Source organism: Cydia amplana, chromosome Z, assembly GCF_948474715.1.
Source record: "Cydia amplana chromosome Z, ilCydAmpl1.1, whole genome shotgun sequence".
NCBI lineage: Eukaryota > Metazoa > Arthropoda > Insecta > Lepidoptera > Tortricidae > Cydia > Cydia amplana.
In genome coordinates this window covers 16,517,937-16,545,584 of record NC_086096.1, presented here as the reverse complement: position 1 = coordinate 16,545,584, position 27,648 = coordinate 16,517,937, and the positions used below count along the sequence as shown (strand labels likewise).

Sequence of the window (27,648 nt, the reverse complement as noted above, 5' to 3'; positions counted from 1 at the left end):
TGTGAGCACAGTACTTAACGCTGTATGTAACGCGTGTGAGACTTAATAAGTAATTATGTTTACTTCACGGTATTTTGTTAAGTACCCTAATCATGCCAATGACAGTGCCAAAGTTCTACTAAGGATACCTTTATACACAAGTTATAAGTTTTATTGATTAGTATATTTTAGTGACTAATTTAAGTTAATTATTGTTAAAACTAAACTTACGTATTAATTTAAGAGGTTTAAGTCACGGTATATATAATGATGTTGAAGTAATATGGAAGTAAACTGTAGCAAATATATTTCATCTATTTAGCAAATGGTATCAGTTTGTGAGCTGTTTAAAAATTCTTCATAACAAAATTTGTTATTTGGAGCTTTTCCTGTCTCTGTTTAGTTTGTAATCAAATCTTGTAAGTAAATTCAATCTGGCCTAAAATATGGTTTCGGTGCCAACAAGCCAATATCATGACAGCCACAGATAATGGCCATACCTTTAAGAGTTTGGGCTCGTTAGAGTCGTCTTGAGGAATGGTTGATGACTGCAACAAAACATGATTTAACAAAAACTCTTAACATTTCTGGAACGTAATCATTTTTTTAAACGAATTTATGAATTGTCATACGATGCGTAACGAGCATGGGTAACAAAATGATACAGGGAGGGCGTGTACAGAAATAAACCTCTCAGAAAGTGACCATATTATAGAAGTTTGGAAATTGTAGTTAGTCATTTTACATTGAATACTGAACTATAGAAAACTGCCAAAGTTGACGATTCAAAATCCTGTAAGAAAAATACACTAAATCCAATTCAATATGATATATTATTACATGTACCTATTTGACTTTTCTTTTCATTTATGTGTATTTTTATAAATAAACTCTTTAACTTTTTCTGTAAACGCCCACGAGTAGTAAAACAGTTCTAAGCCCGATAGATTTATATACATGGTGTCCCGGAATGAGAGCACGACTTTTGACATTGTAACTATCTACAAAGTAAATGAAAAACGAACACGATTTTTGGAAATACTCCTTTTTCGTAATCTACGTCCTCGGAAGTAAACACAATTTTTCATCTCATAAGGAAGCTGTTGCTACCAGGGTGCCTACCTCTGGTTCGAGTGCGCCTCCCGGGAAAGACGTATGTTTAAAAGAAACATATGGATCATATCTAAATTATTATGAGGTAAATAATACTTGTACCTACGGTACGGTAAGAACCCATTCTTTGTATGTATACATATGAAACTTAATTGACAGGATGGATGAATCAATTTACTAGTCGACGATCGATCAATGACGATTGTCATGGGTTTATAGGATCTTAAGACACCAAATATGCATTTACATGGAAACATATAAGCTCATAAGCACCAAGTATGATAGTTACAAGGAAATTATACTAAATTGTTAACATTGATTTCTAATACCTACGGAGTTTCGGTTTAAATATTCCTTATAAAAGATAAGTGAGTGTTTCATTGTGCCTTGTTGTCCGGGACACCACGTATAAAATAGTATCATGTGAGACAGTATATTGTAAAAAAAAACGTATGTGCCAAATGATAGCCTCAGTCCTCGCCAATTAGTCCTTTAGAAAAAGTAGTTACAGTATTTTCAGTTGTTGTTTCTTGTTGCAAAATTTATAGTTCTAAAAATTCAAAGCCCTAAAGTGCCAAGTTTCGGAATTTGAAATGTCCGCAGTATTTATTATGGTTTGCGGCCGGCATAGTTTAACTATTATCCCGGCTACAATACTGATTTTGTAGATTGTGTGGAACCAACCAATAAACCAAAACAATTCCTGAGGCAACATTAGGCTGACGACTGGTCTGGCCTAGTGGGTAGTGACCCTGCCTGTTAAGCCGCGGTCCTGGGTTCGAATCCTGGTAAGGGCATTTATTTGTGTGATTACACAGACATTTGTTCCTGAGTCTTGGGTGTTTTTTATGTATTTATGTATTTGTATATTATATATATCGTTGTCTGAGTACCCACAACACAAGCCTTCTTGAGCTTACTGTGGGACTTAGTCAATCTGTAAGAAAGTCCTATAATATTTATTTATTTATTTATTATTTATTATACGACTATAGTCGGAAGACTGTTAATAGTTTCTTTGAATTTAGTAGAAGAATGATACCGTAAGTTTTTTGTCAACGTATCTATTACAAAACGCATCTTTCGTTGTATTGCTTTTTCGTGACAGAGCTCAGCCGCTTTTTTGCGACAGCATAGGTATTGCAAACCAATATTTTAAGTCTGAAACTCAGGGAAAGTTGTAAACTTATTTGAGAATATGAAAAGTTGGTGGCCATAAATAAGTATTCACTTTTCTATACACTTGTTGGTGGTCGTGGGGGGGTACTTCAGTTAGGGCACTTACTGTATACCTGATTAGTATCTTAAATTGTGTTGTAAATTGTAGGTAAATTCGTGAAAATTCACCAGGGGGCCTTCCCAAGTGACAATCGAAATTTACATATTATATAGAAATTATCACGTGGCTTCGTTCGCATCTGTCTTCCCGAACCTCCCCGATTGGTGTTGGTCGATATGCGATTGTCATGTTGCATGCAAACTTGCAAATTGTTGGTTTGTAATATTTACAGCTCTCGTTACAATAGTAATGTTTCAGATTATTAATGAAGTATGATACTTATAACGCTCAAATTGTAAGTGAACCGACTTTAGTATGTAGCGAGGATGACACTAACAAGAACTTGCATGCAAATTACGTTACATTGCCGACGACTACGGTAAACTGGATTCAAAAGTTTGATCAGATACCGAAATGAAATGAAAATTGCATGCAAGTTCTTGCTAGGTACTCTACTTAAACCTCGCTTAGGAATGAATTCTGAAGTTGTAGATAGTTGCAGTTTTTACGGTCTATAATGTAGGCACATCTATTATTAATGACTAGATACGACTGTATAGATTTGCTTTTTTAATAAAAAATAACAAGAAAGAATTAAGAATATATTTATTATATTTTATTACTCGTTGAATTCTGCTGAAGATGTTTGTCAGTCGTTTTAAATATCGGTGTGGCCTGCTGTGTTTAGTATAGTGATAGCAAGTTAGTAAGTAAATCGATTTAATAAAAACGACCTTCAGGATTCTGACTTAAGTTTTTAAAGAAGACAGTGGGTATATGTACCCATGTAAATAGTTGCATTTATGTTTCACCATTGTTATGCATAAAAGTGACGATGTGAAAATCCGTATCCTGTATTAATTTCTACCATATAGGTAGTTAACAGTTTTTTAATAAATAATAACACAATTACTGGTTAAGTTTTTATTTTACATTTTTTTAGTAATTCTCACCAGATCTTATCCTTCACATCCTAACACTAACACACATATGTATAAGTAAGGTAATTAAATTGTATAATACAATTAACCTAATGTTTCTAAAATAAACGTACCTAATAGGCAAAACATAACAACTAATTAAATCAACTATTTTGGTAATAATACTAACAATCAAAATACAGTAAAACTGCCTTTAACAATAAATTCAATAGTTTTCGTAGAAAAAGAACATGCTTACAAATTGTACTCATTTAGTTTCAGTTTTGTACAAAACTAAACAACGAGATTGTTCAAGATTCACTAAGTTCAGTCTGAAGTATCAGTAAGGTAGGATGAGGTAGTGTTGTCAGTCGACCTCGAGTTTCCTGAAGTTGCCGGTGAGGCCGCGCATGGCGTCGCCGACGGCGTCCGCGCCGGCGCAGGTGCTGGCGCCGGCGCGCAGCGCGGAGATGGCGCCCTCGCGCGCCGCTTCGCTATACAACTCGAGCCGAACCGCCATTTTGTCGTTCATCAATAATGTGTCGCGTTGCTTTGCTAGCTCCTCCTTCCATAATTCTGCAAATGAAACGGGACTGTTTAAATTGTTCAAATGTATGTTAATGCTTTGAACAAAGGTTCGTCACTATAATAAACTTACCTATCATCTGCTTCATAGGCATTTCTCCACCGTACTCCTGTGGTAGCAGCTTCTTATCGATTTCTACTTCTTCGGGTGATGTATACAACTTTACTCGCTTTCTTATTTTATCAGATATTAATCCCATTCCAAAGTCCAGTGCGAATTTGATTGTTGATTGTACATTGACTCCATAGATCTCCTTGTGTCGCATCGGGATAGTTCTCTGAAATTACATTTCTGTTTTAACTAGCCGTTATTTATATCTAATTAAATTTACTAGGGCTTTTCAGATTCAGAGATTTCAGATGCACCTTCGTGCTTCCAATAATTTGAGAGCTAAACGAGATGGCGCTGTGCGGCTCCATTCACCGTCCGTCAACTTTTGACAATCAGAGTTACCGCAAAATGTATGGAACTGTACATCGCCATCTCGTTTACCTGTCAAATTCGTAGCACGAAATTGTCTCATATTTTACGCATCTTACTCAATCAATGTATCTTTGGTCATCATGAAATCACTAGTTTAATAAAAGACAACTTGCATTGCAGTAATAGGCGTAGTACGTATTTTATGACCCCAGAACATATTTAAGGATATTATGATAGCAGGACATTTCGATGTCGTTACCTCTCCATTCTTGACAATTCTAACTGCTTCTTTGGGCGTGAAGAGGGTGAGGTGTGGGAAGCTGACTCCGCCGCCGTCCGCGTAGTGCACCAGCCCGCGCACCTGCACCTCCTCATCCTCCATTAGGGTCTCGTAGCAAATCGCCATCACTCGACACATGTCCTGGTTTGTGTACTTATAAGGATCGAATACACCTGCGAACACATCACTTTATCAAGATTGGAAGAAATCATTATCGGTACGAACTATTCCATGTTTTAGTCAATCCACTTGTGCTGCAATAAAATGGGTAATGGGGTGAAAAGCAGTGAGATATATTATAAGTTATTTAAATACATATTAATCTAAAGACAAATGGACGTAAACACGCATTGTGTTACATTATATGATGCAAGCGAATAATTTTGAACAGTCATTTTCATAACTTAATATAGGAAGCAATTAACGGGTTTCGAACACTAGAAATAATATTAAGGGGACGATGTACGAATTACACCAGCTATTATAGCGCGAGATGAAATTAGAATGTTTAAAAGTTTCGATTTGTATAAATAATCTGCTCCTTATTTCGAGTCTTGAACCACGTCAATGTGCAATAGGTAACAAGAACGTATACCCTGACCACGCTAACTTTGCACAAACTTGGCAGTAAGAATGCATTGAATAATGAATCATATATATGTAATTATATTTCATATTGGGCTATATATTATAGGTAATATATATCTTTCATATAGTCTGTATAACCCCATGCATTGCAGTTTCGCAGCAGTTTAATTATTAATTAAATACCTATGTTCCAGAAGCAGCTGTTGGTCCGGTAAGGTATGTGATTTGTTTAAATATGAACAACCTACAAACCAATAAGGGTTGGTGGTGTTTTATAAAGGCCTGTTATCTGTAAGCCCTATTTGCATAATCTCTTTACTAACATCCACATTTGTTATAAAGACACGCAGACAGCTATTAGCCTTTTATGAAACCCTACTCGGGCAGTTTCGGAAAACTCCGTCAACCCGCTAACTAAATAATTTATAAACACTTAATTATGTACTTATGAATAAGTAATAATAAATAAACTACCTGCCACACAACAATACAAAAATAATCATTAATATTATGTGATGAAGATATACTACGTGAATAACATAACTGGTGATATTAGGATAGTCTTAGGTAATATCTACCAGGCCTGTATATGATAACACGACGACCACTCTTATCTTTGAAAGGGCTCACAAAAATGTACCTGAAACATAAAAACATTTTAAAATTGTTAAGAATAAATAGTTTGAAACAGTAAATTCTGGCACGTCTCAAGAAAAAAAATTCTCATGTTAAACACGAATAAGGCCTCTGTTTATAGACGACTTTGTGCTTGTATATTTAACTAGCGACCCGCCCCGGCTTCGCATGGCTTAACAAATTACATAAACCTTCCTCTTGAATCACTCTATCTATTAAAAAAAAACCGCATCAAAATCCGTTGCGTAGTTTTAAAGATCAAAGCATACATACAGACAGACAGACACAGGGAAGCGACTTTGTTTTATAGGTACTATGTAGCAGGGATGTTCCGGCTGCCGATTTTTTGACATCCGCGGACGCGGATGCGGATGTCAAGATAGGTAGGTACATAAAAAACGTCAAATATTACATTTTAGTAGGTAATTTTTATTTCAAAAAAACCGGCCAAGTGCGAGTCAGACTCGCGTTCTAAGGGTTCCTTATATCAAGTCCCACTCACGCTTGACTGCTCATTTCTAATAGGTTTTTTTTGGCTAATGACTAAATTACCTAGCAGTTACTTACGCCGATGCTAAGACGTTCCTGTACTGACCTGTTCCACATCCGCATCCGCATTAAACTCCGCATCGATTTCATGCGGATGCGGATGCAGATGGGGATGTTGAAAATAATGCGGAAGTTCCGCGGTTGCGGATGCGGATACTCGCAACATCCCTGCTATGTAGTGATTATTCTCTTGCAGTCGCCTGTCGATATAAAATCACAAGCTAAAAAGTAAACTCATACCCCAAGTCTATAAGTTCCATCATGACGGGCAGTTTGTAGTCGAGCTGGTTGAAGGCAATACCCCAAGACTGACGCAGCAGAATGTACCGCTCGATGGCCTCCTGGGCCATGGGTACGCTGAACTTTTTCGTGCGTAGAAAACGGAGAAGATAGTTTGCATCTAAAAATATCGAAACCAAATGACATGTTAACTTGAAGTAATAAATAATTGACCTAACTACTCCCATTGTGCTACATGCATAAAAATATTTTTAACCAACTTTAAAAAAAGGAGGAAGTTATCATTTCGACCGTATTTTGTGTATGTGGGTAACTATGATACCTCAGAAATCCGTCATTTCTGAACCGTATTTTTTTGTTTAAACGTATAGGTAGGTACTTACCTATACCTACTCAGAACGGAACTCTTCAACGACGCGTATTTCACGTTTGGGGAAAAAATTAATTCACCATGGTAACTAGCTAATTGCGAATGAGTATTTATAAAGCATTAAGGCCCCGTAGGTTCGTGTTCTTCTCTCACTTTCACTGAACGAAAGTGAGCGAGCGAGATGGATGTGCATTGTGCGTGCTCGGGACCGCAGATATCATGTTTTTGAAAAGGAATCGATGAGATTCCTCAAAAATAAAATTGCGCATTTATGAAGCACTTTTCATATTTTTTGCTTTTGTGCATACATTGTTACAAAATTTTAATGTGCGTTTTAGACCTATGTTCGTGATATTTTTTTCTTTGAGCGAAAGTAAAAAAATCAGGATTCGAAAATTCTCAATAGGTATTCTAATTCAAAAATGTTTGACAACCGTATTGTCATCTAAAAAAGCAATGCGATATTTCAAAAACTCCGCTCTCTGAACCTACGGCACCTTAAGGAAGATCGAGCATTTAAACCCGAATGTAAGAAATGAAGGCATACAAAATTTACACATGGAAACGAGCACTAATATACCTAATTCACGTAAGTGACTAGGTCAGAGCAGTCTCTAGTTATGTAACTTAAAATAACTTATAGTAGGTAATTAATTACTATTGGAAGAAATATTGTGGCTAGCATGGAAGAATCGTTAATTTATACATATTCTATTCTATTATGGACGCCCACCAATAATGTGTAGGTACTCGTTGCTTGTGTAACTTACCGAGCCGGATGGCCATGAACTTGGGATTCTGCTCGATCCAGCTCCGCAGCGTGGCGAGCGCCTGCGAGCGGGAGCTCTCGGTTTCCCGCAGCTGCTCCGCCGCAATGGCCTGCGTCTCGGCCGACAGCTTGCACTGATACTCGTCGCTTGTGGAACTTACCGAGCCGGATGGCCATGAACTTGGGATTCTGCTCGATTCAGTTCCGCAGCGAGGCGAGCGCTTGCGAGCGGGAGCTCTCGGTTTCCCGCAGCTGCTCCGCCGCGATGGCCTGCATCTCGGCCGACAGCTTGCACTGATACTCGTCGCTTGTGGAACTTACCGAGCCGGATGGCCATGAACTTGGGATTCTGCTCGATCCAGTTCCGCAGCGAGGCGAGCGCTTGCGAGCGGGAGCTCTCGGTTTCCCGCAGCTGCTCCGCCGCGATGGCCTGCGTCTCGGCCGACAGCTTGCACTGATACTCGTCGCTTGTGGAACTTACCGAGCCGGATGGCCATGAACTTGAGATTCTGCTCGATCCAGCTCCGCAGCGAGGCGAGCGCTTGCGAGCGGGAGCTCTCGATTTCCCGCAGCTGCTCCGCCGCGATGGCCTGCGTCTCGGCCGGCAGCTTGCACTGGTAGTCGTTGCTTGTGGAACTTACCGAGCCCGATGGCCATGAACTTGGGATTCTGCTCGATCCAGCTCCGCAGCGTGGCGAGCGCCTGCGAGCGGGAGCTCTCGGTTTCCCGCAGCTGCTCCGCCGCGATGGCCTGCGTCTCGGCCGACAGCTTGCACTGATACTCGTCGCTTGTGTAACTCACCGAGCCGGATGGCCATGAACTTGGGATTCTGCTCGATCCAGCTCCGCAGCGAGGCGAGCGCCTGCGAGCGGGAGCTCTCGGTTTCCCGCAGCTGCTCCGCCGCGATGGCCTGCGTCTCGGCCGGCAGCTTGCACTGGTAGTCGTTGCTTGTGTAACTCACCGAGCCGGATGGCCATGAACTTGGGATTCTGCTCGATCCAGCTCCGCAGCGAGGCGAGCGCTTGCGAGCGGGAGCTCTCGATTTCCCGCAGCTGCTCCGCCGCGATGGCCTGCGTCTCGGCCGGCAGCTTGCACTGGTAGTCGTTGCTTGTGGAACTTACCGAGCCCGATGGCCATGAACTTGGGATTCTGCTCGATCCAGCTCCGCAGCGTGGCGAGCGCCTGCGAGCGGGAGCTCTCGGTTTCCCGCAGCTGCTCCGCCGCGATGGCCTGCGTCTCGGCCGACAGCTTGCACTGGTAGTCGTTGCTTGTGTAACTCACCGAGCCGGATGGCCATGAACTTGGGATTCTGCTCGATCCAGCTCCGCAGCGAGGCGAGCGCTTGCGAGCGGGAGCTCTCGGTTTCCCGCAGCTGCTCCGCCGCGATGGCCTGCGTCTCGGCCGACAGCTTGCACTGGTACTCGTCGGCGGGTAACAAGTAGCGTTTCGTCAGTCTCCGTGACATCTTGATGTTCTTACGAGAAAAGAAGAAAAACATATATTTACCTACTATTTTTTTATAAAGATAAATAGATAGAATAATCTTTATTGGAACACCTCAGTACAAGACACCACCTAGTAAAAATAGAGGCAGACAACAGGCTAAACAACTATCGCTAAAGAGCGACAACCTTTGGGTAGCGGAAATAGAGGATTTAATAAAAACAAGTAGGTGTTGCAAAAACATCGATTATAGTAACCTATCTGGGTCAAAAACCGAAGGCAGGACCCGTGGCCGTAGGTCGGATTCAGTCCATTAATGCACCCTAAACCAATGTTTGCTTCATGGAACAAAGAAAGCGCGCGCGCCTTTTTTGGTGGTTTGCTTAATCTCCTGCATACTAGGCTTAATATTTGGAGTTGGTTAATAGGTTTTTATAATTTATTATGTTAATATTCTTCTACATACCTATTTAATATCCATATTAGCTTTAGTTAAGCTGCAAAATATTTACCTAATCAAATATCGTATATTGATGTTGGTTATAAATGTTAGTGTATATCATCATCATTATATTATAGTATTTTTGTTACTGAGGACAAGGCATGTGACACTAGGTACCTATTTCTCACTAAATACCTAAGTCGTCGAAGTTGTTTAGGTCATGGAAGTTGCAAGAGAAACATCAGTCATCCGTCGAGTCGCCGACGGCAACTGCGTTTCTCAACACCGTCGGCGTAAGATAATATCATGGCACGCAACCGCATGTTAAGAAATCCGCAAATCTTTAGCTGTCGCTACGTATCTACCAGTCCGTCCAGCCTGCCAAAACTACTTGTTTGAGTCTTGAAACTTGGAAGACGTCAAGACAAGAATTATTACCAGTAAATGAAATTTAAACTGGTTTATCAAAATGTCGGCACCTAAGCAAGTAGGTAAGTATATGAAGTACGGCCCGCTGGTCCCTTCGGCGAGCAACATCCGAGTAGCGAAGCTGCTCTCCCACTCGTGTCGTCTCGCCTGACGTTGAGTAACAAGATACTGGGTCGAGTAGCTTTTGCAACGTTATAATTTTTTTATGTTATGTAAGAATTAACATTGGGAACTCGCGCTATTTTACGAAATACGTTTTACAGTTGATTATAGTGTAACGGCTATTGTTCGAGTACCTATATTTGCGCTTGATTGACATTTTGTTGTTCTATATTAGGAAATAATTGGGGTGGATCTTATGTAACAGTTTCCAGATTCACCTATCATGACAAAGAACTTCATAAATAACAACTTACATTACCTTTTTTCAGATATCAGGAAGAAGGATACATGTATTTTATTTCATTTAAAGTGAAGTAAATTACCTATGTGGGTTTATTTGTATCGATTTTATGGTTGACTATCCCCACATCGAAATAAACTATGGTTGTTGTTTGTTAAGAAATAAAATAACAATTTTTTGTAACTAACGGAATTGAGACATTTTGAAGCCGGTTCATACTACTTATTTACTAATGGAGTTATTCATTAAACGGCTGCTAACTTAATCAGTTGATGATCGTCGTTTGTCCCTATTTGTCGTTATGTCATAGAGAGGGACAAACGACGATTATCGGCTGATTAACTTAGCAGACGTTTATGAATAACGCCGTATTACTATGGCATTCCATGCTCTACCACCTCTTCGTATTCCTGTGAAATATTACTTATAATAGGTACCTATTGTTTCAGTACTCGTAGCTCTATTATAAATGAAAAAATCAAAAGGTGTATAATTGTAGGTAATTGCGCAATTTTCCCGATTTTAATTAAGTATGTGGCAAGCGAGTGACTAGTGTCTATGTTGGTACCTACCTATGATTTACGAACATGCTTAAATAATATGCGTTCACAGGAAACAACGGCCATGAATACTTGTACAAATATACACAAGAATGGTCGTCCTAATAAAGTAATAAATACTTAGGCGCTTTAACATTTCAGTAACGTCCTCGATTTTTGAATAAATACTAATATTATAGTAAGGACTTACAATGTTTCGTGACAATAGAATGCTTGTTTTTGGATTACAGATCTTGCTTAAATGTAAAGTAACGGTGACAGAGGAATTGGTGAATATCACCCTAATTACCTACGTATACTTCAACTTCGCGTTGGAGGACATGATACCTGACATGAATTCCATCTATATGTATGACAGGTTACGCGATGGACGTCTAAAGATGGAGGAAGCTTGACTATTTTACTCGAAAATCTACCTATTTGGATTTTTGGAGCGATTATTTCCAAAAGTATTCACTAAATCTAAAAACTTTTTTTGCAAGCTTACTTAATATTATTTTTAAATACCCGACTGATGAATGAATGATGTGCCCCTCGTTAATTATAACTCAGAATAGTTATTTTCGATTACAAGTGAGAAAAAGAGGAAATTCGAAACGAGTGGCGATAAATTAAAACACGACCGAAGGGAGTGTTTTAAATCGACACGAGTACTGTAAAACTTTTTTGCAAGCTTACTTAATATTATTTTTAAATACCCGACTGATAAATGAATGATGTGCCCCTCGTTAATTATAACTCAGAAAATATGTTTTATACTTTAAATTAGATGTAGACTTACCTGTGGAGTGCCTATAAAAGTAATATTTTCTTACAATTAAGGGACTCACAAAATAGATCTACGCTCCAAATTGATTGAAATGAACCGATTTTATCTAAGTAAAATGGACCTGACCGACGGATGGATGGACAGACGGACATGAAGAAACTATAAGGGTTACGTTTTTGCCATTTTGGCTACGGTAGGTACGCTGATACGCTAAATGCGAGTGGCATTGATAACTCGACCACCTCGAAACACCTACGGGTTATTACCTTGTCGTGAAAATTTGTCATAATATGCGTAGGTATTTTATTTAAAAGATGGTGTTTTAATTGGCATCTCATAGAAATTTCAAGTACATAATATATTAAAGAAACAATTGAAAAGGTATCGTGGCAAAATTGCAAATTCAATTCGGGAAGGTTTTTTGATAAATAATAAGATTTTGTCAAAAATTTCATTTTTGGTACAAGCTTTTATCGCTGACTGTACTTTTCTTACGACAGACAACTAATACTCATCGAGACAATTCTAAAAACCCCTAACACAATTAGGTTGCGTTGTTTCATCACAGAGTTCCTATGGCCACCTCCTGTCTCCATCATCAGATCAGCTCGATGGTACCATAATATTGCATTGTCACCCGAGTTACGTGTGTATGCAAAATTTCAGCTCAATCGGAAATCGGGAAGTGGATCAAATTTAGCATGCAAGATTCCATTACAATAGTTAGTTACATACAGGTCGACCTAATAAAAGCTTGTTAAAAACAAAGTTTTCAAGAAGTTTCTAGAAGCATGATTATTTTTTCCTGTAATATTTATGATAATGTTAATGTTATGTAAAAATTTCATGTTTTTTCATTGGTAGGTAAACATCACTGTGAGAAAACCAAGTTCGAGTCGGACTCGCGTTCCAAGGGTTCCGTACATTAAGTCCGATTCACGCTTGACTGCACATTTCTAATAGGTTTTTGTATAAAGAATAATACCTGACAATTGACATCTATAGGCAAAGAACTATTTTGTGTACCTATTTTTTGTTTCAAAATTTTAGACCCAGTAGTTTCGGAAATAAAGGGGGTCGGACAGACAGACAGACGCACGAGTGATTCTATAAGGGTTCCGTTTTTTCCTTTTGAGGTACGGAACCCTATATAAAAACAAAAATTGTTTTGAAATGTACAATTTGAGCTCTTTCAAACGATACACATAACCTAGTACATAACTAGACTTGGACATTTTGCCCATTTCATCATATAGAGCATTTTTTAAAATATTTAATAATAAAAAAGAAATACCTACCCTCAAAGTGTCTGGGTTAGCGTTGTTCGTGACTATTCCAAATTTCAAATCGATATCTTAAGTAAGTAGTTCTCGAGAAATTTAGCGATGTGACAGACAGACGGACGGACAGAGTTCCTTTTGTACCTTTTTGGTAGGAAACCCTAAAAATAACATTATTCGATATTATGACATTGAATTGACACAGTTTTCAATTGTTCGGCTGATTTAGGTTATAATAAAAACCGTTATTATTATAACATTTAATTAGGTACAGCTTGGCAAAAAGGAGTAGAAATTAAAAAGTGACAACATTGTAGTGTCGTCCCGTTTTTAACCGACTTCCAAATCTAAAAGGAGGAGGTTATCAATTCGGTTGTATGTTTATTTTTATTTTTTTTATTATTATTATTTTTTTTTTATGTTTGTTACTCCATATCTCCGTCATTACTGGACCGATTTCGAAAATTCTTTTTTTGATTGTATGTATATGCATACAGATTGGTCCCGTTTTTGTCAAAACCCAGTTCTGATGATGGGATCCATGAGGAATCGAGGGAACTCCTCAAATCTTAAAGGCATACATATAGTGATTTTTGTGTTTTTATCAACAAATCAAGCATATACATTCAGAAACGTGACATTTGATGAAGTGGAACTGCTGATGATGATCAGAACAGAACTCTTCAACGACGCATAGTTCACGTTTGGCGATTTGTCCTCTTCGTTATGTTTGTTAAGCAAGTTAAGTTTTTAAGTCACATTTTTGTCAAGCTCGAGTTCTGATGATGGGATCCATGAGGAATCGAGGGAACTCCTCAAATCTTAAAGGTGTGCGTATAGAGATTTTTGTATTTTCATCAGAAAATCAAGCATTTTTATTAAAAACTGTCGCATTTGATGAAGTGGAACTGCTGATGATATCAGAACAGAACTCTTCAACGACCCATAGTTCACGTTTGGCGATTTGTCCTCTTCGTTATGTTTGTTAAGCAAGTTTAGTTTTTAAGCCACATTTCTGTCAAGCTCGAGTTCTGATGATGAGATCCATAAGGAATCGAGGGAACTCCTCAAATCTTAAAGGCATACATATAGTGATTGTTGTGTTTTAATCAACAAGTCAAGCATATACATTTAAAATGTAACATTTGAGGAAGTGTAACTGCTGATGATGACCAGAACGAAACTCTTTAACGACGCATAGCTCGCGTTTGGCGATTTTTTCTTTTCGTTATGTTTGTTAAGCAAGTTAGGTTTTTAAGCCATATTTATGTCAAGCTCAAGTTCTGAACATGGGATCCATGAGAAATCGAGGGAACTCCTCAAATCTTAAAGGCACACGTATAGAATTTTCTGTATTTTCATCATAAAATAATACATTAACATTAAAAACTGTCGCATTTGATGAACTGGAACTGCTGATGATGATCAGAACAGAACTATTCAACGACGCATAGTTACATGTTTGGTGATTTCCAATTTCGACTTTGACTTGGACTGGGACCCGGACTCGGATCCAGATCCGGACTCGTACCCGGATCCGGTTCGGACCCGGACCCGGACCTGGACTCGGATTCGGACTCGGACCTGGACTAGACCCGGACTCGGACCCGGACTCGGACACAGACCCGGACCTTGACCCGGAAAACCACTATGATACCTAAACTAAATAAACCACTATGATTACCTACCATAAAATGTAGGTATAAAGTATGATGAGGCCAAACCCCTCCCGCTCAAACCCCCGTACACCGCACCGCATGCGCCGTTAAGTGGGTTAGGTTAGGTTTGAACTGCTATCCTCACAGAACCGAACAAAAGTGGGTTAGGTTAGGTTAGAACTGCGAGCCTTACAGAAACGAAATGCTTCCTTTTCTACATAGCGCACCATCTACAATAATCTTTCACCGGGCCGCATAGAAGTCGGTTTTTTTTTCTTAAAAATTATCTTATATAAATTGGTTTGAAAGGGACGACTTTACAATGTTGCCACTTTTTAATTTCTACTCTTTTTTGCCAAGCTGTACTTACGTCATAGATTAATAAATAGTTACTTACGTACAGTCAGTATTAATGTAACTATGTACCTAGATTCCTAGTAATTTAGGGAAGTTAACGAAAATTAAGATATCTTCAAAATTCGAAAAAGACTCATGAATCATCTAAGATAGACCCATGTAATTTAAATGACTGAAGAACTTAAAAAGAAAAAAATTGGCGGCAAGTTAAAGTTGGAATTAGGGGAGAAGAAAAGGTGATGCCTATTGACCACTCTTATGGGTAGAATGTAAATAATGTGTAACTATGTTGTAGGAGCATGGTATTTGGTTTTGTGGGGGCTACTTACTCGTACTACTCAGTTGTAGTGGAGAAAGGCGCGGGGGTGGTCATGGGCTGGTCATGAGGGAGATCATGGGAGTTACCTATCACTATTATAATGGGAGTTGTCATGGGAGTCGTGGTCATGGTGATTATTACTAAGTAGGTATGATCGCGCTGATCTCTCCTTAGAGGTGAGCAAGAGTTAAATAGGTATTTGTTTTACAAGGGGGCAAAGCTGTATGTAGTTTAACCCCTTGTGCTAATATTGATACTCCAGCAAGCGAAAAATTCCAAAATTAAACCACGTGCGTAACGAGTGGTTCCAAGATGATTTTACTTCTAAGCTTCGTACATTTCAAAAAAGTGTGGCGTCAAGAAATTATAAATTAAAATTATTCTATATAGTTCAAACAACAATAAATGTTGAAAGGATGATCACGATTGTTTACTCCTACTGTTTAGGTAATTTTAAGATTGGAAGTATAAAACTTACTTGTTTATGTTGTTAAAGTTTGGAAACTTATTATACACTATCGCAACGCACTTATTCGCACAGCGTGTATTTTTTGTGTTTAAAATAAATGTTTACATCGAACTTCACTATCTAATACAATATGCACTTTACGTAAAGTCGTACTCACGTGTGGGGTATTCCTTCCAGTGTGAGAGCTCGACAGGAGCGCGCGCTATCACCACTGCGCTCTGGCAGACACTGACTTGGAATCACAGTTGCACTGTATTTTGCTAAAGTTGCGTTATGGTTTTGTGACTGTGATGATATTGTAGTGAATGTCTCAGGGGTAAGAAACATTTTTATATTACCCATTTAATAGTTTATTAGCATTTAATATTTAAAATGATACATACTCTTTATGTAAATATCCCAGATACTATAATCATTATAGTATAATGACAGTTACACTGCCCAATTTAATGCCAAATCTGTCCTATCCAACTATACAAAACAGCTAAGTTGGGTTGGGGAGTGAGCAATAAAACCATATTTTTAATATCATCCCATATACTAATAACACAGAGTACCTACCTAAATCTTTTTATCTTAAAATTATATGATAGGTGTACGTACGTCTCATATGATGCCTAATATGTGCTTGGACACGATATCCTATAGTTTGCAAAACATTATTTTTATATTAAGTACCCCTCAAAATGACACAAACTAAACCCTAAAAAAAGGGAAATTTTAGTATAAAATAAGCACTTAACGAAATTTAAATCTAAATTTTCAAATTTCGTTTCTAAGGTAATTTCTAAGTAATTTTCTACTAGGGATCTAAAACGGTTGGCATAGTCAAAAAACTAACCACCTATATAGTCGGGCATATTAGATTATTGCATTTTGGTTTTGTTGTATGAATTGCCTTTATGACATCTAAATCAAACTCGCCAAATAACAAGTTTCTAGTGCATCACTAATTGCAGTTATCACGGAGTTTCAGCTCCAGTAATGTTTTATGAGCATAGTTCGAATAAGAAAATGGATGGTTGTTAGCCTCTGGTAAATCTATTACACGCGTTAGATAATAGTCGAGACATTGCGCAGACGTTTAAGGCCGACCATGATTTGGTGGGAAATTGTAATAGAACTAAGTGTACGTTTTGCAGTTGCAATTGCAGCCCTTTGCGAAACAATACACGAATACTCACAAATTACATATATTGCGATGAGGAGTATTAGTAGGTTAGCATGGTATGGGCATGTATACAAAAGAATGTTAGGGATGAATGTTGATGGACAGAGAGCGGATGGAAGACCCAAAAAACGATGGATGGATTGTGTGAATGAGGATATGAGAAAGAAAGGAGTGAGTGCTGAGGTGACGCAAGATACAGGAGAATGGAAGAGAAAAACATGTTGTGCCGAGCCCACATAACGTGAGATAAGGGCAGGAGGAGGAAGACTCAGCGCTCGTTGAAGCGTATTTTGCCCCCTAAAAATTCATAGCAACAACAGCCATTGAGTTATCGAAGATTTGATTAAAAATGTTTGTTTATCCCGCCTCAGCCCCATCTAGTACCGATGCGATAGTGTAAGGGACGCTTGTGACCATGTCAATGAAAATTAAATGAACCCTGGCGGCCAAAATTACGGTATTCAGCTATGTAAACTGCTATTTATTTTTTGTAGCTATGGTTTTCCATATTTAGCTACCTTCTCTATTAGTTTGGTCATGTTTAGTTACCTTTTGTAAGGTTTACCATTTTCAGAGCTACCTTTACAACAGTTCGTCGTATCCAGCTCCCTATTAATTTTTCGCCTAATTCAGTTACTTACCATATCACTTGGTCATAAATAAATGTGAAAAATGCATCTCCATCGAGAACATCGTGAAAATATTCATACTACTTTTTAAACTTTTTACACTGTATGCTAAGAGTTAAATTAAACTTGGCGAGCAGTTTTGGAGTAGTGACTCCACATACTCGTACCGGATAGGTACATAACTGCTCTTTCAGTTGTATGGGATAGGCCTGGAATATGTCATATTAGAAATGCACTTAGAACTTGGAAGCTTATTAGCTATAGTCGGTCAAACAATTTTAATTGTCAGTAAAAAGAGGCGAGTAATCCGAATTCAGGTTTCTACCATCATCATTTATAATATATTAAATGTATTATGTTGTTTTCATAAATGTATGTATCGCATTAAATACATCCGTAGGTCACAGGCCATCTGACGGTAAATGGATTCACAGACGCATATGATCACATAATATGATACTCATGCGCAATCTCAATATTGCAAGTTATTGGCAATTCTTGGAATTATAGTCATTTCAACAACTAAAAATAAGGTAGGTGAGGCATATAAGGCCCACCTTAAAGGATGACTCACGCTAGACCAGACCGGGGCCGGGCCGGAGCTTCCGGCTCTTCGTTTTCTATGGAAAGCACCACGTGATCACCGATCAACGGTCATAGAAAATGACATGTCGGACGCCTCGGCATGGGCACGGGCCGGTCTAGCGTGAATCATCCTTAATTCAAACTGAAATATTTTCAGAAATAATGAGGATATTATGAAAAACTCACTCAATATAGATTTATCATTTTAAGTTACTTCTTTCAAAAATAGAAAGACTAAAACAATGCACAAAGACCTTACTATACATAAGTACCTGGAGACGCCTTGTCTGTAATTTTCTGTAGTACAAAACAGTCTGTCGATTTTAGCGGGGGAGGGGCGCGTCAAATGTATATTTTTTACGTAACGTACAAATAGCCGTGTGAAATAATCTTCATTCCATACAAAAGTATGCACAATTGTGCATGGTTTTCAGCAGAGGGGTAAACTCTTAAGGGGCCCACTGATTAACAGTCCGCCGGACGGTATCGGCCTGTCAGTTGTTCGGAACTGTCAACTTTTTGTACTAACTGACAGGCCGATACCGTTCGGCGGACTGTTAATCAGTGGGCCCCTTTTGTCTTAAAGGCGACTCCGGTTAAAATTCTCTAAGACAAAGACGGCTAAAAAGTGTTGCGTACCTCCATCAAATCAACTCTACATAATAACATAATATCTGGGAGACTGAGCTTTGCTCGGAAAACATATAAAAACACAAAAAATGCGCGTTTTCCCAGATATAAGACCAAGCCGATCGATTTATCGTCCACAAAAACCCCCATATAGCAAATTTCATCGAAATCGTTAGAGCCGTTTCCGAGATCCCCGAAATATATAGGTATATAAATAAATAATATCTGGGTAAAACATATAAAAACTCGAAAATGCGCGTTTTCCCAGAGATAAGACCTAGCTAGATCGATTTTTCGCCCCCGAAAACCCCCATATAGCAAATTTCATCGAAATCGTTAGAGCCGTTTCCGAGATCCCAGAAATATATATATACATATATATATATATATATATATATATATATAAATAAATATATAAATATATAAATAAACAAGAATTGCTCGTTTAAAGGTATTAGATAGATACATATGTATAAATCACTGACTCAAGAGTAAGACCAAAGAAAATCTGCAGCGCAATAATTTGACAGCGAATTAAAAAACTATATATGGCAATGTTTTTTAGCAGTCAGTAAACGTCATTCACTATGGTATGTGTTTGTCAAAATCCATTCAAAATTGTTTAAATATTCGTTGTGTTTTGTGATGAACGGAAAAAAACATGGTGAAACCTTACAAAACCGACGTGCGGGAGTTGCTTTTCCGCATGACGAATAAAAATTTTACACTTGTAAAAAATCAGCACGAGGCGATTCAAGCTCAAAAACGATAATGTTTACAAAATTTGGAGTTGATGACGGGTAAGTGGAATGAAACATCCTAATACTTGCACCATATACAGGGTGCCCAGTAATTAATGGATAACCATCTAACCACCAACAGGGCACCTTAGGCTGGTCCTGAAAATGCACTTATAGGTCTAGTAAAAGTTTCGCGGTTTTCGAGATAATCGAAATGTTCTGTCTTTTTTAATAGCTAGCACCATACTTCAAATTTAGAAAAGTGCGATTATCTCGAAAACCACGAAACTTTTACTAGACCTATAAGTGCATTTTCTGAACCAGCCTAAGGTGCCCTGTCGGTGGTTAGAAGGTTATCCATTAATTACTGGGCACCCTGTATAGATAATATAATATCGGTACAGACTAAGGTTTCACAGCTAATTGAGCACAACTAATAGGTATAGGCATACTTACCTTATGAACTTCCTCTAACATTTCGAGAAACTCATTGGCACTAGCCGGGTTTCGACCTCGAACCCACAACCTCCATGCTTATGCTCACGGCATGGGTACCTAGGTACTAGTTAAAGCTAAAATTTATTTTTAATGTATGTTTATTGTTAATTACAAATATTTACATAATTACATACCGTAACTATTAGGCCCGCTCCACACTCGTGCGCGAATCGCGGCTTCGCCCGGGGGGGCTTTAGTCAAACCCGTTCCTTATCGCATCCGGTGTGAAGTGCCCATAATGCTCACGGCATTACCCTGCTGGATGGTTATATGGACAGCCTCTGCACCAGAAACGATTCGTAGCGGGGATCCTCTCCCACTCGGAGCGGGGATCCTCTCCCTTGTTGTTTTAAGGGTTTATTTAGTTATTCCGAAAACCGAAGTTTGCAAATTGCGGGCAATTTTTCTGTCAATCTAATTACGCCTTAATGGGAGTAAAAGAGATAGATGCCCGCAATTTGCGAACTTTGGTGTTCGCGGTAGGCCCTCTGTACCTATTTACCACTAGGCCGTCGCAGATATTACAAAAGCTCAATAATTTTGATGAAGCCAAATGTCACATTCTCCCAATATTAGTATATGTATACATATGAATAGTGGCATCTATTGTTGGAATTAAATTTATTTTACCATAATACACAGCTTAATTATTTCATAGACGGTAAAATATGGTAGAAGTTTCACAAGTATCAAGACTATTTAATCCATTTTCTGTGGTGTTGTCCCATACTGATTTTTAGAAACTACTTTTAATCTAGCGCTGCAGACTTTCTTTGGTTTTACTCTATAGAGTATGGCTAGCCAAATATTGTTGACAGATATTTCCTTGTAGCATCATCAATTCTCTTAAAAAAAAGCTAAAAGTCAGTTGTCAATTTATGTCATTCATTCAAATTGCGGTTTAAAGGGGTTTATTTTAAATAATATTAATAATGTCTATACTGAGTGAGGTCCGCAAACTATTATTTAAGCTCGTAAATAATTACGACAATGTGCGAAGTCGACGTGTAGCGTTGTATAACGAAAAACTGCATTGTTTACAAGTCGTATACAAATGTAAACAAATTAGGAGGTTGGTGCTCTATAAATATTTTGATAGGTACTTAGAATTAGCACATTAGCACTTAGCATCATATTTTTTTTGGTGATGGATTAATATTACAATATTATCGAGCTAGGTCTTATTTACACTAGTATATTTCATTTTTCGCCTTGTTACAATGGTATATGATGAGAAAGTGTAAACATATGTGTTTATTGTTGACTGTGCGCACTTTACATAGTAGTAGAAATTATGTGAGCTAATTTTGAGTGCACGTTAACGTATATTTAACTTATTTCCTTAGGTACCTTACGTGTGCAAAGAAAATTCTAGTATCAAAACTATAATTCCTACTACATAAAGTGAGACCAGCCCAAGACTTTTTGAATTTCCCGCCAAATAATTGTGTAATATTTCAGTAGCCAGACACTATAGTGGAATTATTCTTATTTGCATGATTTAACACATTATGACTGACATATATAGAGATGTAACTAACCCAAATCGATTGTCACAGCAAGCGATTACGATTGGATGGCACCTAGACTGAGGTATCGAATTGTGACGTTTAATGAATTTTTATTTGAGATTTAAATAAAGCTAGAATTATATGGTTAATAATTCAGTGATCGGGGATTTCTGTGCCACTTGGGGTGAATGACCTCAATCATTATGCTAACTTATGGATATGCCGCGGGATTCCGGGATTCGTGTGCGATATAGGAGAGTGTTTTGGCATGTTACTGTTAATTAATTAATCATGCATTGCATATATTATTAATATTAATAATTGAAAACTTGATTACAGATCAATTGAATATATCAATAAAACCACTAAGCTCTTAATAATTTTTTGAATAATATTTTTTCTTTAAATCATAAACAACACTGTTTTTTTACAGTCCTTTATTTTATAAACGAATTACCAACACCGAAATAGCGTTTACTTTTCGAACAGTTTTGTTCCTATCGCGGGCCAAGTGGCGTATCCATATTACCATTTCGACTTGATATCCCGCGGTGTGGCATAGAAATCCCCGATGACTGTTAAATAAATAATACTAAGAAGATATAATAAATTTAATAATGCTTTGTTATAAATATTTAATAACTATTGTAATATGAATGATTTATAACAAAATTTACCTAAATTTAATAATGTTTAAAAATTTTACGTGTAAAATGTATATTTTATGAATAAAACATTGAATTGAATTGAATTGTTGCGACCTAAAATGAAAAATTTATATCGATTTACTTAGATGACTACCGATTTATAACGGTTGTGTCCGGCCAACCCTAAATTAAAAAAAAAGACGTAGAACGTAAACGTTCGCAGTGCAATTGTCTTCCTTTGTAAATCCGATGTGCAAGATATTTTACGTTCTATTGCTGTTGTCAGTGTCATGTGTCAAATGACGCAAATACGAGTGCACAAAGTATAGTAAGAAAAGGTTCAGGCGTGACGTACGGGGTGCACTACTTACAATGGCGGGCACCGAAGGTATACGAAAGCATACGAAATTAAAAAGACTGGTGACAAGTGACATTATTAAGAAATCATTATGCTTATTTTCGAAATGGTTAGGTATTTATTAAGGCCTAGGTCAAGCATCTTCGCATTGCAGTGAGGCGAACTTTGAACTCGACTAAATACCGCCATTGTTTGTACATTACGACTATAATAACAATAGCACAGAAACCTTACAGATTCTTCATTTTCTACGGCAATTATGGACCTTTTGCTTGAAAACAATATAACTTACAAAACGTGTTACAAAACCTGAGACGGTGAAGCACGGAACAGATAAGGAGGAGTGAGATAGCGAAACCTCTGTTGCTCAGTTCAGTGTGTTGCGTCATAATTATATTATGTCATAAGCGGTGCGCGGTCGACCCAAGCCACTGACCTACTAAACCTTGAAAAGAAATGAAATAGGCGTTCTTATTACAGCCACTATAGCGACAACGGTTTCACTCACTTGAATTTTTAGTCGCTATTGGCGACATGTTGTGTTGTGTGTGTTGGCTTTTGAAGGACCCCCGAAGGGCCCGAGACATGTCGCCGATAGCGACTAAAAATTCAAGTGAGTGAAACCGTTGTCGTCTAAACAGTTTAAAATATGTCTCACGAAAGTTTAATAGGTATCGAATAGCCACTACAGTATTGTCAATGGTGGTTGCGATAATTATCTGATGGTGCTTTATATCATGGTATACTATCTCTGAAGACGAGTAATGTAATGCTGATAATAACGCCATCTCTGGGTTATGCTCCAAGTCTATTCCTCAGCCGTGATGCCCTGCTTAGTTAAAAAGCGGTATCTGAATTGAAAATGTTATGCAAACAAGTACCTTAAAATTTAAATCATAAAGTTCAATTTCCAATTTCGTTCGTCGAGCGTTTTTCGACTTAAAATACGTTAGTTACCCGTTTCTAATATATTTAATATGTCTTTGTCTCACGGAAGTTTTGTTATTAAAATATGAGCATATTAGAGAACCAGATATTAAAATGATACTATATTAAATTGATCAGAATAATATTATAGTATAGGTAACAGACAGCAACTAAAGGCGCCAAGTTTCAGGGCGTAATAGCATTTTTTTCATACACTCCCATAGGTCTTGAATTTTGGCTTCGTTGGTCCCATGCAAACGTTTGACCGTTACAATAACGGGTGTCATTCTGAATCCCTAACAACGTTTGTCCTAAAGTCACTTGCCCTAATTGGTTTGTCCTAATGGGCACATGCCATAACGATCAATTGTCATAACGATTATTTTCCATAATGTAAAGTTCTAAAAAATGGTTAGGTTTTAGAACTTGCTGCTAGAAAAGTGGGTTAGGTTAGGGTTCAACTGCGACCCTCGCAAAAAATAAAATATGCATAATAACATTAGGATAAGTAATCAATATTAAGATAACCAAAATTAGGGTTTTTAGTGTTAGGACAACTGATCATTATGACAAACAATATTAGGGAATGCATTGATAGGAGAAAAGACTTTAGGGATTTAGATATAGATCCACAATAACGCTGCCACCATACGAAGGTGCGAATTGAACCTGAGAGTTTTACTTCAAGCAGACCCCGTGTATCGATATTAAACTTTCGTGAGACATATTTTAAACTGTTTAGACTACAACGGTCAAGTGAGTGAAACCTTTGTCTAAACACCCCGTGTATCAGTCTAAGTTGCACGTGTCGTGTGCCGCGGTCGCTGCCCCTCGACTGCTGCCCGCGCGTCACTCTCGCGGGCAATAATTTAATGAGCAAATGACTCAACGCGGATGAAAGGCGGCTATTGGAATGGGCCAAGGTTATTCATGCTAATAAACTATGCAACACTTTTAAGTAACATTTTCTTTTCTTAAATTATAATAAAACTCGTGTACCTAATATGTTGCGCAGGCCTACTAAGGAGGACCAGTTCATGTTGGCCTAGGCCCTAGAGTCAAATCGTCCTGAGTGTAAAATAAGAGTGGGGGTATTGTTATTGTTGCTAATAATAACTTGCAATATTCAAAACATTTTAAGTATTTTATGACCGTTCCGACTGAACATCTAGCGACCAAGGAGGAGTTTTGGCCGAAGGGTGTGAAGTTTCGGCGGTTCCGCGGCCGGTTCCCTGACACTGCGGGGTTGCGTAATGCATCGAAATCATAATGTGTTTTTTAGTGTTTAGTTATATTTTTATAATATGTATGCTAGTTTTTAAGGTATTTATGTATGGGCCACTAGTTGCCTGAAATAAAAGAATAAAAAAAAAGATAACTCTTTGTGACTTAGTATTCTATAAATTTGATGTGTTTTCCATCTCGAGTAGTAGGTACTTATGTATTTTGTGCAAACAAAACACGAACATAATAATAATTTAGACTCGGACCAAGCTAACTGTGCATGGTACTTGCAACGACAAAGTGGGGCAATGTCCTCATTAATGTCAAATTTCTATGACAATCATGACACTCCCTAACTTTGATGTGTTCAAATCAGTGCAAAGTTAGCTTAGACGGAGTTTAGTTTTACCAGCCTTCCATTTTTCCCCGAATGCAAGTCTAAGTTGCAGTTTTCCGGTATGTTCTGACATCCTGGTAGGAATGCAGAATGCAGACAGGTAGTCGACATACACAACTAAAGCTTATTGTGAAATTAGACCAGTCAATGGGCATTATGGGACTTCGAACAAATATTTCCGTTCAAATGTACTTATTCCTGTATTTAACTTAAGGAGTGATTATCCTGTTTTAACATTTAAATTTGAAACATTACTATATTTGTTCGAATAGTAATGCTAAACTGAGAACATCATAGGATAAGGATACGAATTGAACATCTTTTAAAAATTTACGTTTTATTAGGTGTTGAAAGAGGTGAAAATTAAGTAAATGCTAATATCACTTTATGTCTAATATTATTTATTCATTTATTTGTAATGTTGTGATTTCCCGTTTTTAATGTTCTACGTAGCGCTTGTTGGTTGTACTACTTCATTCAAAGTTAAATTCAATAAGAACATCCTCCGTTTCAGTCAAGCCGCTAGAACACGCCCATCAATTCAGAGACCACGCCTACATTAAACACAACTCCGGGATGCGATCGAGATGATTCCCCTATGAGTCTAGGATATATGGTAGAACCGTAAAAATGCGGTGATACTGCAAACTCTACTTTATTATTTCTGTCTAGGGTTCTTTATGCATTTTGTTCATTGACTCGACTCTCCTATTGCATTATGATGCCCTAGTAAAAGCTGAGAGCAAAATCAAGGCAAACTCTACATTTTGCGCACTTCCTATCAGGAACACAGAAATACTAAAAGATATATGCAGTAAAGGAGTCAAAGCCTTAATTTGCTTGTATAGGTTTGAAAATAACTTTATTAGAAGCCAATCATATGTCATTCTATCACAGAGTAATATTACTGCGGCACCACGACAACTCGCTTAGGATCACTACCAGCGTATCTGTCTTCTGTCTGTGAGTAATTGTCGTGAAACCTTAGGTAAGGTAATATAAGCCCAAGCTTTTGCTTCTTCCTACAAGGATAGCATAAATGTTAGAATGTACACACATCTAGATTGACAACTACGAGAACTCACTTAACGCTATAGTAATTAATTACTATAGCGGTATAACAGAGTTAAGGTTATATAAATTTGCCTGACAAACAAGACGCCACAAGGTTACGGGCCCCAGGAGGTTACATAAAAAAGTTTGTATAAATTGTGAGTTTATATGGAATCGTCACGAGCTCGACTCGCACTTGGTCGGATTCTAGTACACGCGTGAAGTTGTGACTTATTGAAAATTAAAATACCCATACAAAAATGTAGCTCACTTTTTTGTTAGTTACCTACCTGATAAATAAGCTACTGTTTCTGTTGGAGGTACCTATCCATAAAAGTCGGTCAGCATGATTTATTAAATTACAAACCGTACATATTATAAGTAAAATCATTGCAAATAATTGCACGGTCATGCAATTTTGCAGCTTGCTGTATCTATAGACCACGATCCAGGTGCAAATTTATTTGGTCACTGCATCCGGCGATAACAAAGTTTCATAATTAGAAACGTGTACCAAAATAGGGTAAGTCGGTTTGTTAAAGTGGCTGTTGTTTCTCAACCCACCAACGGAGCGGCAGCTGACGTCCACGAGGGTTCATTAAACATCGCCCTTAACCACTTTACTGGCATCGCCCGGGATGATTATTGGTCATGGAAATCTACTATTTAAAATTTAAAACCCAACTTCGTCATAGTTCACTATGCCCATTGAAAAGTGAATTGAATAAGAGTGTGTACTCGTAGTTACACCCTAGCTGGCGTGGGGTGCATGTCAAATTGTCGATGCAATGTGGGGGTTAAGTCTAGGAAGGGGTAGAGGTGAAATGTTGATATTAGTAAAGTGCATCTCACTTTATGATTCAATACTCGCTAGGCGGAAAGAGACAAAACAATAACGAGGTTATCCTCAGTGCAATGCATTTTGAGGAGGTCATTCTGTGCTTAAATGTCGTTGCAGACGGAAGGACTATCATAGGTCTATCGTTTAACCAAAGAGAATTGATTGTAATAGAGAGGAAAAAAACGTACCCCTTAGTTTGACATCCAGAACAGCTGTAGACTCGCGACATCGACAGCTCTTAGAGCCTCTACAGTACCTATACTAATCTTTATTCAGGAATGGTTTTATAGATTTAGTCGCAGCTATCGCCAAAAATCATAATCCCATCAAAAACATAAATGTGAAATGAGAGCCAAGTTCAACATTAAGACATCGTTACTGACTTCGCCGGAAAAATAATTGATATCTATATGAGTGCCAAGTTCTAGTTCCCTTGGGCTGTAATTAAAGTTCAAGATTTGTCTTGGCTAGTTTTTATACCAACAAACAACATTTCAGAAATGTAACATACAAATATAATATACCCTGTACCACAGAATAAATAATAGTACTAAGTACAGAAGACTCACTCTCTAA

At 37.9% G+C, this 27,648-nt stretch overlaps 1 protein-coding gene across 1 annotated transcript; it reads right to left on the bottom strand.

The window, feature by feature from the left end:
* Nucleotides 1-3,414: 3,414 nt before the first annotated feature.
* On the bottom strand, nt 3,415-16,112 carry LOC134661011 (retinaldehyde-binding protein 1-like). Its single transcript, XM_063516906.1, has 7 exons — nt 16,015-16,112; nt 9,014-9,206; nt 6,594-6,753; nt 5,747-5,808; nt 4,560-4,753; nt 3,950-4,154; nt 3,415-3,867 (listed from the first exon to the last, which is right to left on the bottom strand). Exons 2-7 carry the CDS (start codon nt 9,195-9,197, stop codon nt 3,659-3,661), a joined length of 1,014 nt encoding a protein of 337 aa, XP_063372976.1. The 5' UTR covers nt 9,198-9,206; nt 16,015-16,112; the 3' UTR covers nt 3,415-3,658.
* Nucleotides 16,113-27,648: the final 11,536 nt, after the last annotated feature.